Source organism: Perna viridis, chromosome 15 (assembly GCF_037379345.1).
Source record: "Perna viridis isolate PV_CMFRI_1.1 ecotype Kerala chromosome 15, ASM3737934v1, whole genome shotgun sequence".
NCBI lineage: Eukaryota > Metazoa > Mollusca > Bivalvia > Mytilida > Mytilidae > Perna > Perna viridis.
The window spans coordinates 21,684,073-21,708,689 of NC_142459.1; the positions used below are offsets into that span (position 1 = coordinate 21,684,073).

At 34.0% G+C, this 24,617-nt stretch overlaps 4 protein-coding genes across 5 annotated transcripts; all 4 read left to right on the top strand.

Moving 5' to 3' along the window:
- Positions 1-1,627: 1,627 nt before the first annotated feature.
- On the top strand, positions 1,628-4,271 carry LOC148597457 (uncharacterized). Its single transcript, XM_088564277.1, has 2 exons — positions 1,628-1,680; positions 2,623-4,271. Exon 2 carries the CDS (start codon positions 2,891-2,893, stop codon positions 3,965-3,967), a length of 1,077 nt encoding a protein of 358 aa, XP_088420403.1. The 5' UTR covers positions 1,628-1,680; positions 2,623-2,890; the 3' UTR covers positions 3,968-4,271.
- A 2,629-nt stretch (positions 4,272-6,900) lies between these two features.
- On the top strand, positions 6,901-11,736 carry LOC148597458 (uncharacterized). Its single transcript, XM_088563660.1, has 2 exons — positions 6,901-7,019; positions 9,266-11,736. The coding sequence occupies exon 2, from the start codon at positions 9,316-9,318 to the stop codon at positions 11,515-11,517; it is 2,202 nt and encodes a 733-aa protein (XP_088419786.1). The 5' UTR covers positions 6,901-7,019; positions 9,266-9,315; the 3' UTR covers positions 11,518-11,736.
- Positions 11,737-12,893: 1,157 nt separating this feature from the next.
- On the top strand, positions 12,894-20,202 carry LOC148597459 (uncharacterized). The gene is made up of 2 exons (XM_088563661.1): positions 12,894-13,157; positions 17,854-20,202. The coding sequence occupies exon 2, from the start codon at positions 17,860-17,862 to the stop codon at positions 19,411-19,413; it is 1,554 nt and encodes a 517-aa protein (XP_088419787.1). The 5' UTR covers positions 12,894-13,157; positions 17,854-17,859; the 3' UTR covers positions 19,414-20,202.
- Positions 20,203-21,281: 1,079 nt separating this feature from the next.
- LOC148597460 (uncharacterized) lies at positions 21,282-23,896 on the top strand. Of its 2 annotated transcripts, none has more exons than XM_088563874.1 (2): positions 21,282-21,412; positions 21,929-23,895. In XM_088563874.1, the coding sequence occupies exon 2, from the start codon at positions 22,231-22,233 to the stop codon at positions 23,533-23,535; it is 1,305 nt and encodes a 434-aa protein (XP_088420000.1). In that variant the 5' UTR covers positions 21,282-21,412; positions 21,929-22,230; the 3' UTR covers positions 23,536-23,895. The 2 variants fall into 2 exon arrangements, with proteins under 2 accessions (XP_088420000.1, XP_088420001.1); XM_088563875.1 differs by having other exon boundaries at positions 21,307-21,412; positions 22,207-23,896.
- Positions 23,897-24,617: the final 721 nt, after the last annotated feature.

Below are 24,617 nucleotides of genomic sequence, written 5' to 3' on the forward strand. Positions count from 1 at the left end.
TACACTTGCTAAATGCAAATTAAAAATTGATTTTGCTAGTAGAAATGATTTCCCCTAAGGCCTACTAAAATTAGCATGTGGAATTCTATATGTATTATAAGTTAAGTTCAGAAATAATCCATTAAACTTAGATTTGGCAATTGAAAATTTTAATTATTGCTAAGTTTTTTACACAAAGTATGTAAAACCTAAACGTAATTGACGGGGTCGAGTGGTTTCTATAACTTCTTCCACCGTTGGTAACGAAGGGAGACAATTGTGATAAATTGGTGTCCTTTAACCAGGAATTGCCCCATATATCGTTTTGAATATAGCGGTATACATGTAGTTTTGGAATCTGTGGTTACAATTTTGTTGTTTTTGTTTTGTTTTGTTTTTAATGGTTTTTTTTTTTTTTTTTTTTTTGGGGGGGGTGGATGGGTGATGGAAGATTTCTGTTCAATACATGTACATGTACTTGTATTTCAGTCTGCTGACTGGTGTAGTTTGATTTTCAGTCTTCTTTTTTTTTGTGGTCTTTCCGATTCAGTCTATTAGTTTTTCTTTTCGACTTAGACCTAAAAACACTACGTCGTATAAACAATCATCGTTTTTTTCCTATTGATTAAAATGTACAAGTTTAAATGTGTATATTCGAAAATATAGCCTTACAAACGATCATTTACAACCAGGGAAATAAGCATTACACAGGCAGATATTTTTCACGTGAAGTTCATATCGAGCTTCACACGAAATTCACGTGAATTTCACATGAAATCAACATGATTTTCACGTGAAATTTACTTATAATCACGAATTGCATGTGAAATATTCTTGTGAAATTCACGTAAAGGCTCGATTCGTTCGAGTTTTACGTGAATTCTGTCATACAGTTTTTTTGCTCAATTCAGGTGAAAATCGTGGGGAATTCATGTGAAAATCATGTGACATATTTTTGTTTGTGTTCGCATATTTTCTCCAGAATAAATCAAAGGCCAGACGTGTAACATTTCTAAATGGTTTAAATATGAGTGGTGGATACATTGTAAGTCAATTTTCGAACCAACTACTGTCAATTCTAAAAATACATATTCATATTTATTATTTTATTATATACAAACATACATATTTAAAATCTACATAGAACAAATAAAACATTAGTATTGTATGCACCAATTCAAAAATATTTATTAGAAACTGTTGAAAGACGTAAGTGTTTTCTATATACAAACTATGTACATTATAATTATAAAATAGAGTTTTTTTCTTAAAAATTAACAAGTAAAATTATTAACATGACTAAAATTGGTGATAAAAAGGACTATTTCTTCTTGATAAAATATTGCTGCAGGTTTTGGCAGCTTCATTGCTCATATCTTCTTTATCAAATAAAAATACAAATTTTCATTACAATTAGGATTGTTTGAGAGTGGAATAAAATGTAATTGCACCCATGTTAACCACTATTTAATTGGTTCTCCTGTATGTACATGTACGTAAAGGTTTCAAAATTATTATACAGCGCTGGAGTCTCTTTCTTTGTCAGTGTAACTACCAACACAATTATACTATTAGGAGTAATTTTGTCTACCATATATTTTTAATTAGATTTTTAAAATATCCCTCCATGTAATAAAAAAAACGACATGGTTGTGTTCAGAATAATCATTTCACTATGAAACATGTCGGCCAGTAATTCAGGTATGACTAAATAATAACGTATCGGTATATTGAAAACATAAATAAATTAAGTTAAAATACTGCATAGATTTAGATGAGAAATTCAGATAAAAGTGTCAAAAAAGCACAACAGGGCAAATTTCTAAAATTGTTTGAAGGAACAATGAAAAAAACTTAATACGATTATTATATGTAAAATTCAGGGCAGCCATGATTACATGTAAAATTCAGGACAACAATGATTATATGTAAAATGGACAACGATGCAAAAAGAGGCAAACGGAGGAAGATGGACAAATAGTATGCATGTACAATTACGGGAACCAGATGAAATATACAGGGAAATTAACGCATACATATTGTAGTAATCAACTCGGTTTGATTTAACTGAAAACTATATAGCAGTTGTTTAAGAGCAATGTTAGGGCTAGCATCTTCTGCTTTTTCTAGAAACTGTATTTATTAAGACAATGAATTCTATAGTAGACTACTATAAAATCTCTTCCTTGAGTGATTTTTGTACAGAAGAAAAATGGAAGTAAATGTATATAGGTAGACCCGACATCTGTAAACAGGTTCATGTCATTTGCCACTGAACTTCTAAGACGATGATTTTTAAATTCAAGCTTATATTATCCTACTCCAAGTATTCTTCCGTTTGAGGAGTTTACGCTTTCGAAAAATTCTTTAGAATCCATTTATTTCAGAGAAGTTTGAATGATTTCACTGATTATAGAAAATGGAATATTTAGTTACATTTACTTGACTACAATTGTACTGTACTGTCCATACATTTTGTAATTCCTGTAGATAATTTATGGTTGTGCTTTATCAAATTGTTAACAATATAGTTCTTGTTTAAATTACAACAAAGCTCACAGAAAACTTCGTTGTCTGTATAACTTAGGACTCTCTTTGTACTAGAAGCATAAATATTTCTATTTTATTAAAATTAAATTCTAGGTAAATGCCATAATCCAACCACAGAATTATATGACAAAAAAACAAAACAACAATACCACAGGATAGTGATATCCAATTGAAAATAGTGCATACCTTTTAAACTTAGTACTTCAGGAAAGTACGGACGAATTAGAAATGGGAGTCCAAACAGATAAACTGGTGAATTGAAAAGAAAGTCACAGTGAAGCAGACTAAAGTACTACTTGTATTACTTTTAGATATACAAGGAAAAGCAAGGAATTCAAATTCAACTCCGACCTGGCGGATTATGGTGAGAAAAGTAGTAAACCCGACGAAAATGGTAATAGAAAATAAATACCACATTGAGACAACTCAAAGAAGCATACAGGAAAACAATATCAAACCAGAAAATTTTGATAATTGGACCGAAACAAACACAGAAAAAAACAAAACAAATCAAGGCGGCGACACAGTGAAGGACAACACTATAAAACCCGTCCGGAAAATGGCAACGGTACAGAAACTAGATCCAATTACGTCACACATTCGAATGGAAGAAATGCATTGGCAGAAAATATTAGAACGGAGAAAGACTCGCGAAAATCATGAGCGGGTATTGATGCAAGCTTATAAGGATGAAATGGACACACATATAAGAAATATTGAGAAACAGAAAAAAGCGGAACAGCAGGTTCTGATGAAAAGGTTGGCTGATATTGACAAGAAACGACATATGAATAACAACGCCTTTAATAGAATTCAAAAGAGGAAAGAACGCAACCATCGCATTGAGAACGAGGCTCTCAAACAGCGAATAGATGAAATCGAAAAACGGAAACAGAAGAATGTGGAAAAATTGAAAGAACGTGTTAGTAACCTTGATGAAAGGAAACATCGAGAGCATGATTTATTTGTAAAGAGAATGCAAACACTAGAGCGCAGGCGTGAGGAAGATTTTGAGGCATCACACAAGCGTTTTCTGGAAACTGAAAAACGAAAATTTAACGAAAGGAAAGCGTGGTTATTACGAGTACAGCGAATAGAAGGGTCAAAAAAGGAGGTCTTCACTAAAAATGAGCAGTCATTTCCACTGAAGGAAGATGATGACATGTCACAACATTGCGGCACAACATTTCAAACACAGTCCAACATGGGAAATGTAAAGGACAGCGCGAGACATGTACAGAATAAACAAGAGAAAGCGTCTCCGCGACACAAAATGATTACTAAAATTCGTGTAAGATCCAAAGGGAGAAGTAGTATAAAAAATATTACATGTACTGGTGTAGAAGTCGTAGGGGAGTGTAGCTGTAAAATTGGAAATGAAAAGGAAACGTATGAGCCGCTCGTCTACGACACGCGAGGTGAAGACGACCATGCATAGCAACAATCATGCCGAATAAATGGGCATTGAATATAAAACTATTGAACTGCGAGGAGAAAATCTTATAAGGAGTTGTTAATTGATTTTTTCATTGCATGTAGGACTTTTGAATTGCTCAGCTTTACAATTGTCCATTTCGTTTTTCAATTCTCCCTACAAAAAAGCTAACCATAGTGCATGTTGTAACAAAATAAATAAACGCTGTTTCCAAAAGTCGGTCGTTCTTCCAGATATACACAGTGTATTGTAGCATTTTTAGATTATATTGCATACAGATAAAATTTGGCGCAAAAATAAAATTACTGTGAGGACCGCCTTTTACATATTTTTAATATTTTCTTCAACATGTTCAGATTATATATGTAGCTTTGAAGAAAATTTTACAGGCTGATGCTTCCATATATTAAATATTTAACCCTACGAAATGTAATATAAAGCCGAATGTTTGATGAAATCGGTAATGAAATGTCTTTTTGATAGATTCGTAGGTGCATAGAGGTCTATAAAGAAGAAAATCAAACGTGACTTATATTGTAGAAGACTAGAAAGGACGTCCCAAAATATCTCCATATAGTTTAATCTTTACTTTGTTATGAAATGTCATATCTCTATAATTTATTATATCGAGAAAAAAAAACAACAAAAAATAAAAAAACAAAAAACAAAGCAAAAACCGGAAGCAGACATCAGTAATTACATAGAAAAGTACATTAACATCAGGTACATGGTCAAAATGTGAAAACTCCGAACAGAAATGATCTACATACACAATTTCAAGTATTGATTTAACAAACAATTACACATAAAAACTGAAGGGAAAAAAAGAAAAATAAATCATACAAAAAAGTAAGCAAAATAACAATATGACCCCCCCTAAAAAAAATTAAATAAAAAAATTAAAAAATAAAAATAATAATAATAATAATAAAACAAACATAACAAATCAACGGAGGGACATTAGATGATCCGGAAATGTGAGTAGATAATATGTCCTACTTCGCTAGCCTTCACCCCTTTGTACGTAAGTAAATTCCAGTAAATGTTGCATCCGACGATCAGTCAAGGAGGAGTCACAAAGGGGTCCTACCATTATCAAAGAACTAAATCCAAGTGTGATTCACAATTATGCAAAGCCTGCAGAAAACCATCCCCCCAAAAAAAAGACGGATAAACTTTTACACAACCTTCGAACGTCCGATCATGAACTTGAAAAGAAGATTTTAAACTATGCCTAAGATGCTCGGAGTTTACTGTGTGCCCTTAAACTACCTTCAGCTGTAGACATTGTATTTGGGTTACATACTGTAAAGCATTTTGCAGGTTTCACGTTGCTTGCTGTGAATTACAAGTACCAAAAATAGCCATGAAAAGTGATGTGAATTTACACATGTATCATCTTTACTTTAAACCCTTTTTGTATTAACCTGTTGTGTACAGCATCTTAAATCTGTGTTTACGGTGCACCGCCACGTTCATATTCGGTGAGGGACATTCCTCAGGGAAAGCTTAATAAATTTCAGCACAGTTAATAATTACCAAATTATTATTGGATAAATAAATACATCGACGTATATATGTATTAACGGACAAAATTGCGCCACCGCACTTGCGCAATCGTCTACTACCGTGTTGACAAATTTCATCTCTTTCGTCAGAACATGCTTTAGTCATTCATAGTTCTGGTCTTATATTCTGCGCTCCGTCCATATTTTAAAATCGTGCGAAAATAAAGTTACCAATTATTAAAAACTTATTATATCGATTTTTTAAGGAAACGAAATGTATAGTTCTGTTTAATTTTCATACCCACATAGTGGCTTCCTATTTTGACAGTTTCGATTTTGAGTACTCGTATACAATTACTTATTTTATTTTATTAATTTTTTTTTGTATTTGGGTCTTCTTCGTATTTGGTTCATAATGCAGCTAATGAAAGCTTACTCTTGAAACACGTGTACAGCATACCGGACAGATTTTTCCGCTTAGTAAATATTGGGTTTTTCGACCTGTAACAACAAAAGCCGATTAGTTCCGACTGATTCTAAAAATTAAAAAAAAAATTAAAAATAAATATTTGGTTAAGATTTTTATTGGAATTCAGTAGAAATAACACTATACGTACATGTATAAGGTATGTTTCTAGTATATCAGTGGCGGATCCTGGGGGAGGGTGCAGGGTTTTGGCACGCCTTTTTATTGAAAAAAATTGTCACTTTTTTTGTGTACAATTGGCAAAAAGTAGCACCCCCTTTTTCTTGAGAACCCAGCTGACACCCCCTCTGTTTAAAGTGTCTGGATACGCCCCTTTATATGAAGAGGCTTATACGAAATTACCACGTTTTGGTCGGTTATGAGTGTAAATTGTCGCAATTAAACCAGATTTATAACTGGGAAATTCTTGCAAGGTTCTAATTCTTGCTATACTTGCATGGATATTTCAAAGTTATCTCTTGTAGACCGTACATTGTATCTATGGTTGCGAAAATTGAAGACCCCGAAAATTTAATACCCTTAATATAGAGCAAATCGCGAAATTTGGAACCCACAAAAATTACCATTTATACGCTATATGTACTTGTACTTCGTATATTAACCTCATTCTTTAAATAGTGAGATAATGATACAATTTATTAAGAACGCGTCCTCTATGGGCATTCGTAGTATAGCCATTGGTCCTGCTATAATTCCAGTTTCTTTTCATAAATTCCTTCAATGAAGTAGAAAAACTTTAATTAACATAGACCAAATCGCATGTTTTAAACTTAATCACCATTTTAAAACACAAGTTTTGTAATAATACTCTTTATGTTACATATTAAAATAACTACAAACAAAGGGACTTTAAAAATTGTTCGGTAAAATTTCAATTCAAACGGTAAATAATCATATTCTTATTGTTTCATTTTTTTTCTCATTGTCTCAATTTCAAAATACCAACATGGCCGCGAACGGTAAATTAGGACGTCTAATTACATAGGAATATTTTTCGGACTAAAATGTAAAATGTTTGTAGAATTGAGTGATGAAGGCGAGTCTGAAACTACAATAAATGGTTAGAAGGTTGTAAAATAGTTAGATACAGATGAGATCAGTTCTAACCCCTCATAAAACTGTCCTAGACCTGTCAGAAGAACAATTCTATGACAATTTTAGAACACTTCTCGGATATTCTAGAGACAAATCTTCTGACAGTTATATAATAACCGACTCTACTAGTAGAATTGTTTTTGTAGAGCTGGCTCTATGAACAGAACTGTTTTCGTAGAGCCAGCCCTGGAACAACTGCCAGAAAAGCGGGCTCTAGTAGTAGAACTGTTGTCGTAGAGCCGGTTCTGTTATTATAATTGTCATAAGAACTGGCTCCATAACTGTTCTATGGCACTTTTAGAACTTTCCTAGAGTCGGCTCTTCTGGCTGATCCCCTGAGAGGTTAGAACTGATCTCATCTGTAGCACGCCATATAAGAATCATGCAAAATGGGATTCATGGTTGGAAAGCCTACATATTTTTATTTTTGATATTTTGTTTATAATATTATAGTAAACAGAAATTAACATTTAGCTTTTCATATAACCATTGTTCTTGGGAGATGAAAATTATATAAAATGTATACTGTAGAATTCAAAATTAAGGGAGAAAACTGTAAATGTCACTTTAAACAATAGAAACTGTTGGATGTTCAATGTGGATAATCTCCTTTGAGTATATAGTTATACATTTCATCATACAGACCTATAAAGAAACTTAGTAACAAAAATAATAATAATAATAATCAATGTGTAGCCTTTTCTGGGGTGTATCACATTTTACAGAATTTGCATGATTCTTACAAAGACTGCTACTTAAAGTACACACGTGTACACACAAATTTTGCTACTAGAATTAAAGTTTAAATAAAATGTAGATTCTTTGTCCACAAACTTTGGACAAACATTTTATTTCGTGAGGGACATCAATGCAACCATATGGGGCTAAATTCATCCACGGACAAAGACTAGACCAAGAAAATAGACACACATACAGCATAGAACATGAAATAACCAAACAACACACAAGTAAATGGGCAATTCGAACTCAACAAAAAAAAAACACTAGAACCATGGCATACATGAACAACCCTCAAAAGCTTACAGAAGAACGGTGTATATGTACAATCCTCAAAAAGCTAACAGAACCACGGTGTACATGTACAATACTCAAAAGTTAACTGAACCATGGTGTACATTAACAATCCTCAAAAGATTACAGAACCATGATGTACATGTACTAACCTCAAAAGTCAACAAAACCATGATGTACATGTACTATCCTCAAAATGTAACAGAACCATGGTGTACATGTACAATCCTCAAAAGATAACAGAACCATGGTGTACATGTACAATTCTCAAAAGATAACAGAACCACGGTGTACATGAACAATCCTCAAAATGTAACAGAACCATGGTGTACATGTACAATCCTCAAAAGATAACAGAACCATGATGTATATGTACTAACCTCAAAAGTTAAAAAAACCATGATGTATTCATGTATGTACATGTACAATCTATGAGGACTGAAACATGAATGACATATAAATGTACTATACAAAATGATCATGTTGTAAATGTTTATACCACTAAGCTTGAACAATCATGTTGTACACGAACAATTCAGAAGGGTTTTTATCCTCAGAAAGATTGAAACATTAATTAAGGAGTTAGACCTAGGTTAATGAACATTACTCTTGAAATCAGTGATGACCTAGGGTAATGAACATTACTCTTGAAATCAGTGATATGCTTGTATCATATCCAACTTCAACAAAGCCTATCAAGCTTTCATTTGAAACAGAATGACATCAGTCCAAGTTACTTTAAAGCTTATATGAGATTGATGTAAAATACTGAATACAAACGTTCCAATGATTTGTAAGAGTTGTGTCCCTTACCCTAGGTCTACCTCCTTAAAGACATCATTTTGAATAGGAGGATTTCACACTATTATTTGCTCCTTTCTTGTCAACATTTTCATATTTACAAAAGAGGGGAGATCTTATTGGATCTTGTTTTTATAGTATGTTACCGTTTTAGTAACAGAATCATGAAAGCTCTTTAATATCTGAAGGGATTAATAGGCTACAGTACAGACATTCTGTTTTGCTGAATGAGATCAATACAATTACTGAGTTGTCTGACCAAAACAAAAAAAAACAGAAAAATACAGACCATAAACAGTCAGTGTGATCAGATGAGGCTTGGGTTGAGATTAATACGCAATGTACTAGGAAAATAAGATGCATTTTTTTATTTTACAGATTAGTTTTTAAACTGAGAGTTACTTGCAAAGGAAGAATGCGGAAGGAAAATGGGTAACGCCGTCGACTCACTGCATAAGAAGAAATTAGAGCAACGGAAGAAACAAAGTGAAGAAGAAAGGAAGATATTTCAAGCTTGTTTGGAATGGAGCATCAAACAAGAAGAAAACCGGAAACAGGAAGCGCTTGCAAAACGAGAAAAGGCGTGGAAGGAACGAGAACTTGCCCGGATGAAGAGAGACAAAGATCTAATGGAAAGATATATAAATAACATCGAAAGTGGAAAGAAGCAGAAAGAAGGGGACTTAAAGGAAAGAGAGAAAATGATTGAAGAAAGAAAAAGACTAAGTTCGTCTCTATCACAGAGAAAAATTCACAAAAGAGAAGAGCATTTAAAAGAAGAATCACAAGTCATGGCTAAAAACTTAGAAATTATTGAAAAGAGAAGTGAAAAATCTAGAGAGGCTATGAAGATGAGAATTGTCTCTTTGGCAAGGAAGAAAGAAAAGGATAAAAAGGAATTCATCCATCGCACAACAAAAGCGAATCAGGAACGGAAGAGGGAGATTGAAAACAGTAAGAGAAGGATTCGGTACATTGAAAAAAAAATTGCCCAGGATAGAGTTCAGTGGCAGGCAAAACTAATGGCAGCTCGTGGTTTAGATAACAACGGCAAACGAGTATCAAGCAGGCAACTTTGGGCAATTGGTCGAAAAACGTTAGAAAAGAAAAGGTTGGAATATCTGAAAAGTACCGAAAGTTATATGGAAAACACAAGTGATGTGGGTCATGCTAAAGAGACCTCAAAAAGGAGAACCGTAATCAAAGGAATGACTATGAAAGTTGCAGATGTGAAGAAGACACTTTCGACGGTCAATGAAGAGGATTCGGTTAAACTTGATCAACCGATAGATGTAAGTGGAAATACTTGCACTCATACTCGTCAATTAAATGACTACAGCCGGTCGTACCTACCACAGAAAAATCTAAAAGCTACAAAAAATACTACAACTGATTTCTCTAACGGGAATGAATTTGAAAATAGCAGTTCTAGTACAAATATTTCATTAAACCGATGTTTGGATAACGTTCCGCCTATTAAACGGAATAAGGTAGGGGTTGGTTTAGGTCGGGACAAAGTCAAAATGGATTCCAATAGGCAACAAGACCGACAGAAATATGTGTCGACAACGAGCAATAGTATTTTAAAAACGGGTGTAAAATCGTATGATCGACGCTCCATGGCGTCAACAATTGATAAAAACTTAGCATCTGACAAAATTGGCAATCTAACAATGACCTTAACAGCCGACAAAAGAGATGCAATTATACAGTCTTCATCAAACAAATCGAGAGAAGAAACAATAAAAGAGACGACAACTTCGACGAAAACTCAACACGATGCCAAAACGGTATTTTCAAGACTGTATAATGACGGGCCAAAGAAACAAACAAAACAACATGACATATACACAGCCAGTAAAACAAAAAGTGAATCGACCAATCATGGTTCTCTTGTGACAAGTCAAAAAACACTTAATAAGAAACCAGTCGTTAGTGGTAAAGATCCGCTTATTGGTCAAAAATGCAATCTTAAACAACCAGAAGTTGAGCAGATTCTGGAAATAAAGCCATTAGCGTTCAATGTTGATTCCGGAAGTAGGTCAAACGCCATTTCGTCGAACACGCGCAAGACAAGTATAAACACCAAGGCATCGATTAAGAGTAAAGATAACCAAGATAGAACTACCGCTAGCAAAAAATATATTGAAGAAATCAAAGATCTACAACAAACGGTCCCTGATTCATCTGTATCTGATAGTCAGTCCGTGGATTTTAAGTTCGAGTTCGCAACTGTTCAAACCCTGAAGATGGATAAACCTTACAAAGCGGAAAATACGCCATTAACGAAACCTACAAACGAACATAGCCTTAACGGTGCAAAAATAGGAACAGACACTGTTCAAAGATATAATTTTTTTAAAGTGTCGGAGAAGTTTAAATCTCCAAATATCCATGTAACGAAAGACTTGACACTGAAAAAATTCCCAGGGAACAATACATTAGAACAAAAGTCACACGTTAAATCTCCTCTCAAATCAAGATCAAATACCTACCTAAATAGCTCTCCTGAAATGTTCATACTTGACAAACGCATTTCTGACGTTCAAAAGAGAATAGACAACATGATGAAGTCTAAAGCAGACAAACAAACACTAGACTCTTCCCCAAGACCAGTTCCAGTTGCCTAACCTGCATTTTCATTTGCAAAACTTTCCGTTACACAGGGCACCAATGGCTTAAAATTTCGTGGACACGCACCAACCAGTTGTTCACCCTTCTGTGAACATGTCTAGATCAATACCATTTGCATTTTATTGACTTTAAGATTAATAATATGCTATTAATATTTTGTAGACTGATTAAATGTAATTATCAAGAGCAAATAACAATGTATAGTTCTGGTGGAATGCATGTACACGTACAAGTTGATCCTCAAGACTGCCCGTTCGTTCGTCACATTTCGTTTGATTTTTTCAAAGAAAATGACCAAACTTTAAATCTGCATGCCCAACTTCTAATATGACGTGCTTCAAAGCTCTTTAGACCGCAGCCATGATAAAAAAAGTGATAAACACATGACCAACATTTCGCGCAACACATAGGTTTCGTCTATTCAAAAATATGAAGAAACTAGTCCTATTATAATCGAATTAATCACGGAAACTCCATTTTATTATTGTTTTACCACGGACTGGCAATTTATATAATGTCTCTATTTAACCCCTCGCTATCGCTCGAGGTAAAACAATGTGACATAAATGGGCAGTCCGTGGTATAACAATGATAAAATAGAGTTCCCGTGATTTATTTCTTAGATAAATAACGTAGGTCAATACTAGAAATTAAAGAAAATGTCAGCCGTACCTGCTTGTAAGAGATTGTTATAAGTTCAAATAGCAGATATAAATTTAGACACTATATAAGCCTACTGTAAGTGGAAAGGATGATACAATATTCTTATGATGACTTGACTTTATTTTATTTTTCACTCCGTATAACTATATGATTTGAACATGTACGACTCAAGTGGCAGGAAATGGCCGAACCTGAGTTACATGCAAAACGGTTCAATTAAGACAGCGTGGTCATACATGAACATGTTTCTGCTAAGTTATATATTGTAGCTGTGATAACGATTTAAACGGTACCACTATAACCTACAGCTGTCGAATCCGACATGACATCTGTCTAATTTCAACATCTGCGTTATCAATGATCCTGAATAAGCTAATAAGCTAACACTCTTTGTCGGTCCTTTTGTGCGTGCGCGCGCGCGCGCGTGTGTGTGTGTCTAAACAACCTGCCTGATCCGACATACGGTTATTGATCCGACGTATGTCGTTCAGGACAGGTGTACAAATTGTGCACGTAGGTAAACACTAATTCGACGTACTTAAATATCGTCCGTGACAGTTGTCGCTAAGTCTAGTATATACGTATGTATACACGTACGTCAATACTAGGCGACACATAAGCCCAACCCTTTTCACGAGGTTACATCTAACCACATAACGAAATACAAATAGATATCATAAATGTGTGTTAAAGGAAATGTAAAGAGATTTTATCTCCAGTGTGCAACGTATAAGCTTACAGTCCACTGATAAAATCAGACCTGATTTGGTACTCTAGGTCCATTCAACATAAATAACATTTTTAAAGTCCTATTTGTGATAGACATCAGACATTAGCAACGCTGGGGTTCTTTTGTGATGTTTCAACACTTACACGGTGCAGTATCTACCGTAACTATAGGTTTAACACTTCTGTTCCTTGAGAGCTAGTTCGTATTTAAGGATAGCAGTAGTCGAAAAACTACCACTTAAAGGTAAGACATCTGTCATTGTTTGAGCTTAAATTAAAAATACGGTAAAACCTGCGTATACAGGCCCCCTTTCGTACAATTTGTTTTGTCCGATTCTGACAGGAATTTCGATTATCCAGGTTTAGTTAAATTAAAACTGATATGATAAAATGTCTAGTTTGGAAAAATGTTCGCTTAACTCAGGGTTCGATACAGAAAGGTTTCACTGTATAAATGTTTGCAATTTCCGTGCATACTCATGAAAAGGCTCTACAAAAATGTTTTATAAATATTTTTTTAATTATCTACCTTGGTTTGTTTTTCGTAGTGTTTTGTGATTGTACTTGTAACTGATTTTAGTGTTCGGTTCAGATTTGTAAGACGGTATTCAGACAAGTTTTATGTTATGAGTATAATTGCATGTAAATTTCTACCAAAATAAAAAAAAGTTATCATAGATCGATTCGGTATAGGAAAGGCTCTTTATGTTCGAAACTTTTGGTTGATTACACCAGAAAATTCGAATCACTGGATAAGTTGTCCCCAACGTATACCCATGCAAAGTCCAGTCCCTATCATGGATTTCAGTAACAAAAATTCCAGAAACTTGAAATGTTTTAAGTAGTGCTCAGTCTTTATAAAAATCACACCTAATGTGATTCATGCATGTCAAAAAACACTAAATTCAGTTGTATTTCTTATTTAGAAACAATAACTGATCACATAACCAGTCTTAGTTTTTTATATGGTTGTTGCGCTTTTGAGATACAAATTGTATAGATTGTACGTGAAATTGGCACTTTGCAAGAGTTATCATTCTTGGGTTTGGTTTCAATTGGTTGATCTCAATGGGAGATGAATGTATGATTTTATAAAAAGAGCAGATCTGCATACAGAAATGATTATTGTTATGTGAAAGTATTTAGTCCATGGGCTAGGAGGGTTCAGCGTTCACCCCACACTTACCAACTTCATGGTGACTTTTATGTACCTTTATACCTCCCATTAGCGAATCAATTTGACGCCATAGAATATTCTCGGATTCTTTTTTTTTCAGTATAATCCTATATTTCTACCCCACTGAGTCAAAAACAAGATTTTAGTGACTCAGTTTTATGAGAGTCTAAGTCGTTCTGGGACAGCATATATGAACTAAACAAATTTAGATAACATCATATACCCCAATGTCTCAGCTTTATAATGTTAACTATCAAGAAATTTGAGGTAACACTATGTATTTTGGGGTAAAATGAAAAAATGTACCCATATCCCACCGAACAATCGCTTAAATTGAAATGTTTTTTCAATGTCAAACTTGCAACTGTATTTAAGCTTTTGTTAACAAAAATAGCTTATTTGGTATTTTTTAGTATTATCACAATTGATTCTTGGTTCTTTTGAGTTTTGGCGATTTTCGTAGTCAGAATTCACCCAAAAAATACAATAAAGGAGATTTTCAATTTTCCGTAAAAAGACACATAAATTCAACTTTACAAGTTATTGCTCAATTAAAACGTCTCAAATTCGATAGATGATTCAATTATCGACATAAACAAACCACTAAAACTAATTTTCAAGAAAGAACTGATCTCAGTATCAAACAGAAGTCCCATTCACAGAATACTGACAGTGTAGAACTCATATTTGAGGCATGCATTCATAATTAGAATAACGATGTACCCAACATATATGGTCAATTCAGGCGCTTAAATTTCCTTTCGGGTGACAGTTACTATAAAATCTAAAAAAAAATGGGAATTTTCAGAATTTCAGAATTTCTTCTATATCACCCATTTTGACATTTGTTTTCAGAATAACTTAGTTTAAACAAAATTTTGTTGGATACAGTACATTAACATAATAAATATAATATCTTAGCTTCCAAATGAATACAATTAATGTATATTTGAACTTTTTTCAAGTCAAGTTAGCTGAGAAATTGCCGATCCTACCCATGAAAAAATACCTCAACATGAACTAAGATGGTATTTTGGCATATAAACGGTGTGCAATAGACACGTTGGATACTTTTGTTTTACTTATTGATGTATCCAACATATCTTTTCATTTCATGCGAGTATTTTTCAGTTTCAATTTGACAATAATGAGTTTTTCATAAAAAGGGGAATTATCGTATTTCATATTTTCTTCCATTTCACTGATTATTAGCATTTTTTTTTCAAATACCGTACTTGAAACAATTGCGATAAGACTCAACACAAAATAACCAAATAAGCCATTATTTCACTGAAGCATAAATATTCTAGGGGTTTTGACATGGAAAATATTTCAATTTAAGCGATTTTTCGGTGGGGTAGGGGTTCTTTTTTCATTTTACCCCACAACCTTGGGTGTTACCGCCACTTCCGTGGTATCATTGTAAAGCTGTTACCTTGGGCTACATGATGATACATATATATGTCAGTTTACTTCTTTTTGTATAATGAGGACGTTCAAAGAATAAAAAGTAGCCAAAAAGTACAAATATGCTTCATTTTTTCTTTTTGGCAACAAAAAGATTAGTACATGAGAGGTTTAAGAGTACTTGAAAATCGTATTTTGGTTGATAAGTGGGCGGTGCACGGGGGTGTGGGTGGTTTCTCAGCCTACGTACTACATAGCATATGTAGACTGAAAAAGCACCGTTTGTTTGTTCTTTTTTTTTCACCATGAATCACTTTACTATTGGCAGTGTATGAATTTTATATGAACTGGTACCTAATTTGTTTTCTGTGATGTATCTAAAGCTTTTGATCGAGTTTGGCATACAGGTTTACTGATAAAACTTAAAACATACTTTGTAAGGGACAATTTAAAGAACTTAATGAAAAGCCATCTATCGAACAGAGGGCAAAGTGTTTTAGTGGCCAATTCAAAATCGCAACTGAAACAAACAAATGTTGGAGTACCACAAGGCTCTATCCTTGGCCCTCTTCTTTTTTTTATATTAATGATATAGCTGAAAATCTCATCAGTTATCAGTTTCACCAGACTTTTTGCGGATAACACATCACTATCATACTGAGCAAAATTGTACTCTACAATCGAAGATGTAATGAATTTAGACGTAGATAATATAACAACGTGGTCTGAGAGATGGTTAATAAATTTTAGTTCCCATAAAACCAAGGCTTTGATCATTGCCAAACGCAATCATTCGGGAGACATTGATTTCCTATTTCAAAACCAACCAACTGAATTCGTTTCGTCCCATAAAAACTTAGGTATTACGTTTAATTCGAACTGGACATTTTCAACCCATTTAAACAATATTGTGCAATCTGCTATCACAAAATATCCTTTCTTAGAAGACTTAAATCTGTTCTATGTAGAAAATACTGAGCTAGAATTTATCTAATTTCCTTCGTCCAGTCTTGGGATACGCTTCAGACGTCTGGAGCGGGTTTGGTCTTGATGTTCGTAATACACATGTAGTTTAGAAAAAATGCAACTTGAAGCTGGACGTATTGTAACAGATTTACCTAGTTTTGCTAGCAGGGAATCGATATACTATGAAACGATAAGGGGGTTATTGTAAGATAGAAGAGGATTCAAACATCTTAACATGTTTGACTATATTTATAACCGTCTGTGTCCACAATACATAAACGATCTTATGCCCCCACTTAATAATTTGCACAGTGCGAATCATACCATACCGTACTTCAGATTAACTAGTAGCGAAAGGTCATTTTTCTATTCAACAGTAAGAGTCTGGAATCAGCAAAATTTAGAAACTAGATATGCAAGGAACCTACTAGTAAGATTTTAAAAAATCATTAAAGGACAACGGGAAAAAAATCTGAGTATTTCAATTTTGGTGAAGGAACGTTAATGTTATACATAACAGACTCAGAAACATGTGCAGTTTCCTATATGCTGATTTATTTCGTATAAATGTAGTGCCAACCCCTTCTTGTATGTGTGGACATCATTTGTAATATTGCATCCACTATTTTATGGAATGCAGTTGGTACAATGAACATAGAAATTTCCTGCTGGCATGGTTAGGCGGTTATATATTTGTTGGCTGGTGACGAATGTCTTAATATGATGCAAACATAAATGTTTTTGCCTGTGTTCATCACTCTATCAAACGAACTAAAAGGTTTGAATAATACTACATGTATATATCAAATGACTATATCTTAAAACACCCGGCCCCGCCCTTTTTGCCATCCCCCTTATTCTATATCTTTGTTTTAGTTTCATATCGTTCATTTTAATTAGCATTGCCTTTTCCTATTTTCTGCTATTGTTATTTTTTTAGTTATATTTAATTGTCGTCATTATGCATTCTTTGTAATCATTGTTTGTATAGGAGAGGACCTCCATAATGTTGTTATAACTTGAGTCCAATCCCCTTACTTGTTTTCCTTAATATGAAAGGTTTTAGGTCTGTAACCAGCATTGCGATTTTGTGCCCGATGTAGCCGGTATACATGTACTTTCGCTTTCTAACATTTGACCTTAAATACGCTCCTCTATGGAAACGCAAGTCTACTGATCGCAATTCTGTTTCCCGATTGGTCTAATACTGATAACTTTGTGACATTCGGAAAAAAAACTGTCAAAAAAATGACACTGCGTGCCATTTGCTATTTTCTTGAATGAAATTGTAGAAAATTGTAAGCAAAAAGAACAAAATTTTACTGGTTTTTTTTTTTACTTTTTTTTCAAATATAGTAAGAGTTGATTTTATAATTGTGTATTTTGTTAGGTATTGATGTCAATTCACAGTCTTCTACGTCCACAACAAAAACAATGGAGACGTGAAACAAAACATGGTTTAGAATTAGCATCACTTTACAATGAGTACACGAAAAAAGATGGTGAGTTCCGAAGGGCAGACAGAAGGTGGCGGGAAGACGAACAACGTCAGCGATTGGATCACAAACTTAACGAAGAGCAACGAAAACGGATAGAAAGGGAAAAACTTACAAATGTAGCTGCACTTTTGGAACGGAATAGAGAAGTGGAAAAGAAAAAGAAATATTACTTTGATGCAAGAACTAAAAGATGGATTGAAACGGAACAAAAAGAAAACGATCGGAAAATTAATCTAGCGATCAAAATTGACCGTGCAAAGAAACAAACTCATAAAGAATTTGAAAAAGTGCGAAAAGAAGCCGAGACAAAAAATGAAAACGCTTTAAACTACAAGGTAACACAGGCGACAAAAACAAAAACCCAAATGAAACAACGGGACGACAATTACAAAAATGAAATAGAAACTATGAAAAAACGCGCTTTGACAATAAAGAAACAAGAAGAGAAATCTCGCGAGAACACAAACAATGCGGTAAAAGCTACGAGAATGAGACATGATCGACAAATGCAGCAAAATTTGAAACAATTCCACGAACAAGAACGTAAACATGAGGACGACCAACTAGCACTAGAGGCTAAAATGAACAAACTTTCGAAACAAAATAAAAAAGGACTACTTTCTGAAACTCGTAGAAATTTTAGAATAGAAGCTGAGAGAAGATCACATCTTACAAAAACTCGTGTAATTTCAACTTTGAGATGGAAACGAAAATACTATACTTCCCTTAAAGTAAAGATGTCCGTTATGTCAAAAAAGAGAGACATAGAATTTATAGAGTCAATGGAAAATATTGCAGAAGTTACAGTGCAAACCCGAAAAAGAGAAAGGCGAAAATTTAAACGAAAGCAACAGTCACGAGAAAAGGAAAGGAAAGATACCATAGGCAATATTGTTCGTAGAATTAAATATATGAACACAGGTCGGAAAAAAGCAACTATCAACATTATTAAAAGAATTAGACGGATAAGACGAAAAATTGGAAAGAGAACGCCAAAAGATGTTGTGCAAAATATTCATGAGAGGATCGATGAAGTCTCAGTTAAATCGAAAGAAGATTTTCAGCATGGAATTAGAGGACTGAAAAATATACAAAAGATGAGAGAGGAGAAGGAAAAACAACGTACGCAAATCCTTGATAACATGAAACAACGCGTTAACGAAATATGTGCAAGAAATCCTAAATACATGGCTAAAATAATCGAAGAACGAAAAAGTCTCAAAAGTCACGGAGATTATGTAACCGGAAATCGCGATATCTCAGATAAAGTTAGTGAATGGAGTTCCGAACAGCACGATGAAGATGAAAATGCGCAGTCGGAAATCGAAATCGCTCTGCGAAAATTCGAAATGAAAACAAGACATAGGGAACGGAAGAAAATTCAGAAAGCACACAGGAAAAGTTTGGGCAAGATTGTTGCCAGTCCACGCAAAGGAGTAGAGAAAGCATAATATAACCGAACTAATATCTGTCACAGGAATTATTGAGCTCTCGCATTCAGCGTCAATTAAAATATGCGTACCAATATACGAATGGAAAATCGTTCGCGTCCTCAGTAAAACTTTCAAAAGATTTATAAAATGTAGAGAAAACGAAATATAGCTCGCATTAAATGGACACGTACAGTACGTTGCACATGCTTACGTCGTAGCTTATATCAAGAAATTTGGATTTACATGCATATTCACGAATATGCATGAATGTGCATGATTTGCGTATTAAAGACACGATTTGAGTTTTCGAATTCAGAACGGTCTAGTAAAAAAAAACTAAAGCATCGAGTTTGAAATAATAAATTTTCCCTGCACTTTTTCCTTATATACACAATCAAACAATATCTACATCACGGAGGATTCAGGATACATTTAAAAAGTTTTTTCGCTTGTGTTTTTTTATATGTATTGAATATAGTTGAGGCAAAAGGTGGTCAGATTTAGAAATATGATGTACCATCCATTGCCCAAATCTCACACTGACCGGTACTTTATTTATTCATAAATATAATTTCATGTTAAAATGAGGAAGTCCATTAGGAAACGATACAAATGGTAATGTTAAGCCATCAACACGGGGCAAGCCATCAGCACAAGGCAATGATCAGCACGGGGCAAAACACTCAATCAGTAAAACCATTGATATCATGTACTGTAGTTGATTTTCCTTGATTTAATTTCCATCAATTTCTTTTTGATGCGAGCTATTTGAATTATTTTTCAAGTAAAGCAGAGAATATTTTTACCCTACCGGAGCACACTACGTTAATGGGTCTACTTCCATGTTGTGAGACTGGACAGACTTATTACACAAGTAATCATTTTTAGAGTTAGAATATTTCATAAAATTTGTCACTTTGCATGGATCCCAATACAAAACAGAAGTATGGGTCTTTCCATTCTATAACGTTCTATATGATTCCATCCCATTCATGACTTCTTTTTCAATGCATGTTTAACGGTTTTCCAATTAGAACAATTTTCACTGCCCCGTCATCCATGACGTGTAGTGAAGAAGGTCATTTGAGTTCATGCTAATAGAGGAAACCTTTCTACACAGTCTTAGACTTAATTAAGCTACGGAGGTAGTAAACACGTCGAAAAAAAAGTCAGAGAAAAATACATACAGATTAAATGCAGTTAAAAGACCTTCAACGGATGTTGAAAAATTCCACACACCGGCAGACTGACTTTAACTGACCATGCACCGGGACAGAAAAAATGGGCATTATACTAAAACCTAAATATAAAAATCAAAATAAAAAAAACATTTACAATTAAAACCTAGAGATTTCTGACTTGGTACAGGCGCAAACGATAAGGAGACTATAATGTCGTTTTAGGCCATTTGGCATACATACATTGTACGTTGTGTTTTACCTAATCACGTACATGTAATCATTGCATTTTACAATAAAAAAAATGTTACACAAATATCATAAATTATATTAGACGTTTTTTGTTGTAGCAAATAACGTATAAAACTTTGATTTTGTGACAATCAGGAAAATAGTTTGATTGTTAATTAACATTTTGTTTTGTTGTCACAAAAATTCAAATTTCAACATTTTATTAATTAACGAAATAATTTGAATTTAAATCGACGTTTCAATACATCAAGACTTATCATTTGACTGTCATAGGCCACGGTCACGCAATGTGCCCTTTATTTAACTTCAAATTACCGGTTTTAATCATCGTGAGATTACCTCTCGGTAAATAACGACTGAATTCTTTATTTTGTAAATATAAAGAATTATTGAAATTTAACTAAAATATTTGACAATTATAAAAACAGATGTTCAATCTAACAATAGATGGTATATTATTCAGGATGAAATTAATTAATCTTTAATGAACGCGAGGTAATAAGTTTCAAACAAGTCACTGGTCCGGTTCAACCAGACCTCTAGATATATTTTGTTAGGGTTCAATGGTGGACTGGTTGTTTCACAAGGTAAAAGTATCGCTTAACTTTTCCCATTTTTTTATAAAAAGAATACAAAGTAATAAAAAAATTATACATTTTTTAAAGTCATTTCTTTTTTTTTTAAAAATGACAGTAATTTTACTACATCTACAACAACTTTCTTCGTCTTTTTCATATAAATGCATTAATAACAGACGGAGTCTTTACTGCAATTTCAGCCAGTGTTTATGCAAGTTACATATTTCAATCCCAAGCGGGAATTATATTATCATGAAAGTTGCACTACTTGTTCAAAATCCTCGTTCTTCAAAAAAACAAAAATAATAAGAAGAAGTACATGTCCCATTTCATTCAAGTTTTGAATATATTTTTTCCTCTCTCGATGGTAAGATTTAGATTTTAACTTGCTCTCTAAATCTCGCACTAGTTACTTTGACCGTTGAAGATATTTTGCTCGAGCTACTCTTCCTACAATACAATGAACAGCATAGTTGACTTGACTGTACCACACATATATGTATATGTAAATTTTTATACATGTAGGTGAGTTCGCACAAAGCCCGTAGCTGATCGGAAAACCACGAAGCGTGATGATCGTAAACCTGAAAGCTCGTAGCTAATCGAAATTGACCAATGAAGTTCTTGAGAACAAATTAATTCGCACGCTACTTCTGCAGGCTTGGTAGTTTGTGTTGGAATTAACATCTTTCTACTTTACAACTTAAGCCAAGATACATGCATGAATGACGACATTAAGCATATAAACCAACTAACGAGTTAATTACTTAATTCTACAAATATGTAGGTCAGTTCTGTTTCAGATATAAAACATTTCCTTCGAGTTAATGCAGACATCCAAAATTCGGAACGATAAACAGTTGATGCAGCTTGGTGCGCACAATCGCCTAAAACTTATCTCACTTATAGATGAATTCATCAAAAGAGACGAGGAAATCCAAAGGTCTAATCGAAGAACAAAAGAAAAGGACCGACGCCTCCAAATGGATAAATTAGTTTTCGATCAACATATGAAACGAATCGAGCGAGAAAAGCAAAGCAACACAATGGCACTTTCCAATCGGTTTATGGAGATGGAAAAACGCAAAAAAGATGGTATTGAATCTGCCAACAGGCGTTGGAAACAGATGCAAAAAGAAGAAAAGGAGAGAAAAAATAGTTTGACGATGAGGGTAGAAAATGCAAAAAAGCAAAGAGAAAAGGTATTCGAGAAGTTACGAGGTGATAGCTTAGACAGACACAAACATGACATCGACTACGCTATATCTAAATCAGCTGCAGCAAAACGGCAATTGCAACGACAGGAAGAAAAATACCAATCAGAAATTGACACGATGAAAACACATGCAAATTATTTTGAGCGACTGAGACAGAAAGCGCGCTTGGGTGCCCAGCAGACGGCACAATCCATTGAAAAAAGGCGCCAACAAAAATTACATGAGTCCTTTAGAAAGTTTAGAGAACAAGAACAGTTATACGAACAAGAGACTATGACCCTTGTTGCCAGAATTAACGAACTTGAAAAAATGAAAGCGAGGCAACGCGAACTATTGAGGCAGAGAAACGAAAAATTTCGCACCGACCTTGAACGACGGAAACAAATAACAATGGCAAAAATAAAATCAGAATTGAATTGGAAGCAAGAATATGTGGCGAATTTAAAATCCAAAATTACTGAAATGGCAAAAAAGAGAGATTATGCACTTTCTGAATCTATGGAAACCCTCGCCGTGGAGCAGTTGGCAACTCAAACTAAAGAACGACAAATGTTCCTACGAAAACAGCATGCAATTGAAGGCGAGCGAAAGGTGATGCAAGAACAAATGCAGCTTCGAATTGATGAAATGTGTATGAAAAAGGAACATGACACGGATAAAGTTATCGATGCTATACACAATCTTGATAAGAAGAAGAAGAAGATGATGCAACAACAACAAAAGGAGCGCATCCCAAATAAAGAGGTGACTAAACCAGAATTAAAGCATGAGGATGATTTCGCGCAGACCGAAAGGGCAAAAACAATGCTGCGTTTTGAAGAGGAGGCTAAAGAAAGAGAACAAATCCGGATCAAGAATGAATTCCAGAAGTTAATGAGAGGATTTGGAACAAAATCAGTAACTTTTGCACAGTGAAACGTGCAGTCATAGAATCTAAGGGAGTAACCATTTGATTTTAGGGGGGGAATAGGATCAAATTTTCTATCCTGCCTTTTTATTTTGAGAAAATTTAGATCCTGCCTTTTTTCTCTTCAGCGCAATCTCTTTTTTTACATACAAATAAATATTAGGACAAAAATATAGATACCTGCCTTTTTATTTTTTTCCTATGCTCTGTCCTGGTTTTTTGTTTCTTGGAAATTTGAATCCTGCCTTTATTTTATTCCAATTTAATCCTATAAAAAATTCAAATTTATCCCCACAGCCCTAAAATCAAATGGTAGCTTCCCATGTTCGATTTATGAATATGCCAATAAAACCTTATTTTTAGCACGATATAAACGAAATTTTCTATATACTACTTACAATATTATGTTTTTTTTTGTGTATAATGCATAGTATTGCACCTAAAATTGTTTGATTCCAATTAACTAGTTCCTTTATCATCATACATGTTTTGCCAATGCTCTTACATGTAAGATGATTTTAAAAAAGTAAAACGCGAACTCCCTACCGTTCCCCGATTGGGACCACATTGTGTTTCAAAACAAAACTTCAGCTGCTAGGGATGCCTAAGCGCGGAGATCTCTGCTATATATATATGTGGGAATCTTATTAGTCCATTGGCTAGGAGGCTCCACCAACTCTACAAGTTATTACTCAACTTAAACGTGTCAAAAACTAATTTTCAAGAAAAACTAAAGTTATTCGTTCTGAATTCATGCATCTGCTGCAAGTACAAACTTTTGAATATACTTGCATTTTTAAAATTTATAATGTACATGTAGTATATAGAAACATTCCATTGTAAAATTGGGGATATAGAATCTTATGTTAAAAAATCCGGGATCTCAGGTTGAGGTTCGAAAATAGAATTGAAAGCCGAGCGAGACAAAAAAAAATTGGATATAAAAATTAAAATTTTATGCAAAAAAGTAATTTTTCCGCGGGTCCGCCACTATAAATCTGCTGCTGCGAAAGGAACCCCGACAAGATAGGTAAGAAAAGTTGAATGCAATAAACAGAAACAAAATAATCTAATCCAGTTGGACTGTTTG